Source organism: Seriola lalandi, unplaced genomic scaffold, assembly GCF_002814215.2.
Source record: "Seriola lalandi dorsalis isolate HSWRI2012SDOR001 ecotype SW California unplaced genomic scaffold, Sedor1 jcf7180002054662, whole genome shotgun sequence".
Taxonomy (NCBI): domain Eukaryota; kingdom Metazoa; phylum Chordata; class Actinopteri; order Carangiformes; family Carangidae; genus Seriola; species Seriola lalandi.
In genome coordinates, this window is record NW_019525215.1 from 156,977 (window position 1) to 162,769 (window position 5,793).

Sequence of the window (5,793 nt, forward strand, 5' to 3'; positions counted from 1 at the left end):
GACTGGAGGACTGGGGTACTGGGGGACTGGAGGACTGGGGGACAGGAGGACTGGAGGACTGGGGGACTGGAGGACTGGTCTCTGTCCATGGACCAAATGGAATCAGAGCTTTCTTCTTCTCTTATATAAACTCCTGTAGTGATGAAGAGGAGGAGCTCAGTCTGACGATGAAGAAGAGCGCTCAGGGTCTGGGAGGCTGCACACTCACTGCAGTTACATAAACACTAAACGGTCAACAGCGTGACTCGTGGAAGCCAGTCGTTACATAACACCGAGGCCGTGGAGAGAAGAAGCATGGCATTATGGGAAATTCAGTGGCTGAGGTTGAATCGACTGATGAGCTACTGTTTTCGTTGATTCAACACGAGGCAGATAAAAGGCATCACGTCATGTTTGCATGTGTGTTAGCAGCTGTTCCCCTGGTCACACAGAGGTCACACAGAGGTCACCCAGAGGTCACTCAGAGGTCACACAGAGGTCACATGGGGAGGCTGCTGGGACAAACAGTCGACCCGCCGGCTCTGGTTCAGTCCATATTCCGACCTTTTTAACTGTGTGGAGATTTATAAAGATCTAAATTTAAATAATCACATTTCAAACGAGCTGTTTTTTTGTTTTATTTTACTTCCTGTTTGTCCACCTGAGCGTGGTTTTACTGCACCTGCATCACAGACGCTGCGCTCGTCAGATATGGGAGCTGTCGTCACATGTGAGTTGATGCTGTTCCAGAACAAGTCAGACGGTCGTTACTGTTGTCGTTGTTATTGTTAACAATATTAGTTGATATCATAAGATATAATATTAGCAGTATTTTGTGCACAAACACTGTAGCAACAGCGATTTATACACGAATAAGACAGATGTGCTAATAAACAGTATATCGCTACAGCTTTCACTTCTGTTGACGTGCAGAGCGGCCATCTTGGATTTTGAGGTCGGGGTTGGTGCGGTTCTTGTGGCTTCATGATTGTGTCTCAGTGAAAGAGTCTGAGAGCCGAGATGTTCTGTTTCCATTTGTTCTGGTTTTTGTTTGTTTTTAGTTTGTTTTTTTTCTTTGTTCCTTTTTCTTTGTTTGTTTGTTTTTAGTTTGTTGTTGTTTTTGTTTGTTTTTTGTTCTGTTTCGATACAAACACAATGTTTTTTGAAAAATCTATAAACATATTTATAAAAAATAGAAATCTGTTCCAGTTGGAAACTTCCTCCGTTAGCCTGCGGCCTTTTATCGGCTGGAGGATTTACAACAAGCAGGGACACGTTCAGTACGAGGACAAACCCAACTATCGAGGCAGCAGGGAGAAGGGTGGACGAGAGCGGACCGTGATGTGTCCGCGCACTGCATTGTGGGACGGCTGTAGGTATGCTGAACCAACCAAGATGATGTCACAAGCCTTGTTATTTGAAACCAAAGTGACCGGAGCGGTCAGAGAGACACACACTTACCTTGAGCTGCACCAGGTGGACATCCACGTGTCTGTTGTCGCTGTCTTGTCCCACCGAGTGTGTGAGCTGTGTGACTCTGTCGCTGGTCGCTCTCAGCCACGTCTCTATCTCTGGCAGGTGGAGGACGACCTTCCAGTCGGCGCCGGTGTGGAGGGGCGGGGGCTTCTTAGACCTGCAACAACACGTGCTGTGTGTTAGACCAGTGGTCCCTGATCCTTCTGACTTGAGAACCTCTAAAGTGAAGAAGCTGAAAGTATCCAGCGTTTCAGAAGATAAAAGTTCAGGAAAAGACAAACATAATTTGAGAAGCAGAAATAAATACAAAGAGAAAAACATCTGTAAATCATGAATTATCCTCATCATCATGTCTGATTTGTTACCTCCTGGAGGGGTCTTGGCCCAGGTGGCTGGGGCCGGGGCCCAGCAAGGAGGCCTCATCCTGGGACTGATGGTCCAGATCCAGGTTGAGAGGGGCGGCGAGGGAAGTGGAGCTGTCGGGGTCCACGGTTGGGGTGACGGGTGTGATGGAGGTGACCATGGGGGACGGTGGCTCAGGGGCCATGGGCGAGAGAGCTACGATGCTCATGGCGTAAGAGAGGGAGAGACAGGTGCAGGATTCCTAATGTGGGTGGACGAGCTTCATTGGAGTGAACTGGAGAGAGAGAGAGAGAGAGAGAGGTGAGTTAAAATACAAAAATAAGGACAGAAACAACAGAGGAAAGAAGGAACAAAGAGGGAAGGAAGGCAGGAAGGAAAGAGGGAGGGGCAAATTAATAATAGAGGGAATAATAAATGGGTGGAATGAGAAAAGAAAAGCAAAAAAAACTAAATAAGGAAGGAAGGACAAATTAAAGGAAAGAACAAACGAACAAACAAAAGATTGAAAAATTACTGGGAATGAAAAAAGCAATGAAAGAACAAACAATAATAAAAACAATTAACGATAGTCAAAGAAAGTCACACTGAAGGGAACACGAACAAATCTTATTGGCTGTTAAAGGTCAATACAAGTGAATCTGTTTCAGTACAACGTTCGTGGTGCGTTCAAGTGTCTATATTCTCAATATCTACAAGGACAAACTGATGAAACTGATGAAGATGGATGCATTTTTATAATTTCACCCACTCACACTCACACATGATGGCTGCAGAGCTACCATGCATCAGGATAAAGTTGGGATTCGATGTCTTGCTCAAGGGCACTTTGCTGTGCAGACAGGAGGAGCCGGGGATCGAACCGCCAACTGTGCAGTTAATGGTTTTAGGCTCAAAGTCTGAATGAGGTTTAGTTCAGGTAAATATTTGGGTCTGGGGAGAGAGAGGGACATTACCCAGGTACCTTGAAATGACTTGATCTCAATCAGAAGGTGTACGTACACACACACACACACACAGAACTACCAATGTGTGTGTGCTATAACAGTCCATTATCTGCACTGGAGGAAAGACAAGCTGGAAATCAATGTGCTGGAGGAGACAGTACTGCTGCTGCTCTCATAGGATGATACACTGTTCTTCAGGCTCTAGACACACACACACACACACACACACACACACACACACACACACACACACACACACACACACACACACAGAAGCTGTCCTACATCTAAAGCTCACACAGACACAATCCCACATGCAAACGAAGAGACACAGCAGAGTCCAGATTAGAGGCAAACTTGAGAAGGAAGTCACTCTGGAGAACTTTGAATCTCTGGAGAACAGACAGTGAACTGAGCAGCAGCGACACCAACGTCAGAGTTTACATCACACACTTACACTGATATCTTTCCAAGGCCGACTCTGACTAAAAAATGACGAGTTGGACCATCCCGTGTGGAGATATGATGTGATTTACAGAAACCATGAACTGCATAATTCAGGTCGTGGTTCACTGGAGCCTCATTTCATGTGAATGCAGCATCAAATCTCTTATTAAATCCATATGGGTTTAAGTTCCTGTCCACAACCTGCAGCTGCAACATGAAGCTGAGACGAGCAGCAGAGGATGAAGTGTTGATTAAATATCTACCGGAGGGGTTGAAACAACAGGTGTAGTACACTGACTGAGCAGTTCCTTATGATCTGAACCAGATCCAAAACAGAAACCTACTCCAGCATTAATGTTTAAACGTGTGTTTTCCCTCCATCTGAACATCAATAAGGTTATTAAGAGATAAAAACTAGAATTACCTCCTCGTGGTCGTCTGCCTCCTCCACTCAAACTAGTTCCAGGTAACATCCCTGTTTATCCACACTAAAGAGCCTTTTCTGAAGTCACTTTGACCTTTGACCTTTGGCCATCAAATTCTAATCGTTTCACCCTTGAGTCCTTGTGAATGTTTGTGCCAAGTTTCCTCAAGGAGTGACTGAGATACTGACGAATGCCCCGGCTGCTGCCGGTGCGGAGGCATGAAGACGCTGTAAATACCAGATTCAGGAGTTCGTATATGAATAATCCAGTGAACACACACACTTCTGACTCAGTGTCAGGTTAAATCTCCCCATCAGGATTCAGTCTGTTGCAGTATTTCCACTTCACAAAGCCTCCTGGCCAATAAGAGGTCAGTGAGGAGTGAATGATGAGTCAATCAGACAGCTACAGTTCATCACTGCCCGACCTTTCAGTCTCAGATCTGGAGTCCAACTGTCAAAACACACAAACACAGATATAACTCCCACTCCGACCTTCAGGCAGCAGATGAAGTGGTGAACACGTCTGTCCAGTATCACACGGACATGGAGAGTATGAGTCGAGCAGGAGTAAATACCTCCTCTCTCCTCCTCAGCAGCTTAATCCCATTACTCCTCTGTAGTTTCCTTCCTCTCAGCTGCTTTTCTTCTTCTTGTCTTTCTGTCTTAAGGAATCAATCAAGATAATATCAGACCAATACACCAAACTAAAATATGTGATATAAAATTTCATCATTTAAATTTCATTTCATTTTATCCTATTAGACATTTGTGTTCAATGTCGTCATAATTAGTTTTGGAGTTATGGTCAAAAACATGTTTTGCAAAGTCACAGTGACCTTGAACTTTGACCTATGACCAACAAATTCTAATCAGTTCATCTTTGAGTCCAAGTGATCGTTTGTGCCGGATGTGAAGAGGTACCGTTAAATATCACATTCAAGAGGTCAATAACTGAACCACTAACATCCAGTCAGCTCATCCTCGAATCCAAGGATGAGCCGAACTTAAAGAAACTCCCTCACGGCGTTACTGAGATATCACGCTCATGAGAAAGGGAGGGGCTTATAGAACTGTGGAAGTAGTAATTGAGTGGCGAGCTGATAGCCGAATGTTCAGGATGCTTGAACAGGAACCTCTTTGGAAACCATTTAAGAGACAAAGCTGGTGTTGTTATATATCAGATTATAAAAGGTGGATATTTGAGGCAGCAGGACGGCGTGAAGGGACATGTCACTCACTGATGTGTTTTTAATAGTTTTTGTAATTGATTGTTGATGGAGTTTTTAGAGTGTGAATGGTTTTCATCATGGTTCAGAGTGAAACTCTAATGTCTGTTGATTGAACCCTTCTGGATGACTGAAAATCATGAGGCAGTAACACTAAATGAAAACAGTTGAGATCTAGATCTTAGAAACAATGCCGAGTATCAACATTTCATGCATAGCTCAGGTGGAAGCAAAACCAAACATTCAGCACAGATCATGAAAACAACCCTCTATTTCTAACACGTCTTCTCTTCTGCTGAAGTTAACACAACACTTTCCAATACCGAGTCACTGTAGCATCCAGGCTACCCTAAAGAAGCAGCGCTGCTCAGAGACTGTGTTATAACGTACGCATCTGACCAGGCTAGGACTGGACCAGTCCTAGCCTGGTCAGATGTGTACATGAACTGATGAAGCCTCTTGGATGAGAGGTGAAACGTCTTCCCAGACAAATAACCTAGTCCAGTTGTTTTCGATTTAAAAAACTCCTTTAGGATAAGTCAACAAATGTCAATGCTAATGCTGGCGATGCTGCAATAGTCATTTGATTGTTACTTATTCCTAAGAAGTTTGGACTCTTCCTAGAAGTGGCCACCGGACATAACTGAACAATCAGGGATAAAGGGCTGTGATAAGAGACATGACCAAGAAACCGGATGTATTGTGTGAGGAAGTTGTTTACTGGTGTAGTGGTTTCTTATCTAAGTAAATCTCAATGTGCGTAATGAGAGAGAAATGCTTGGAATGAAGTCCAACCCTTACCTTCAAATCACCTGAGACAAAACAGGAAACAGTCTAATATATTGTGCAGAGATTAAGTTCAGCCAAAACTGAAAACGTCTGTTCACAGAGAGGACTAACCAGAGAGACTAACCAGAGAGACTAACCAGAG

At 44.1% G+C, this 5,793-nt stretch overlaps 1 protein-coding gene across 1 annotated transcript in view; it reads right to left on the minus strand.

The window, feature by feature from the left end:
• akap6 (A kinase (PRKA) anchor protein 6) overlaps positions 1–2,087 on the minus strand; it is a 157,263-nt gene extending 155,176 nt beyond the window's left edge. Inside the window, exons 1-2 of the mRNA XM_023421059.1 lie at positions 1,821–2,087; positions 1,441–1,612 (exon numbers count right to left, since the gene is read on the minus strand). Coding sequence (XP_023276827.1) covers positions 1,441–1,612; positions 1,821–2,026 — 378 coding nt within the window. The 5' untranslated portion in view covers positions 2,027–2,087. The remainder of the gene's footprint in view (positions 1–1,440; positions 1,613–1,820) is intronic.
• Between the last annotated feature and the right edge of the window lie 3,706 nt (positions 2,088–5,793).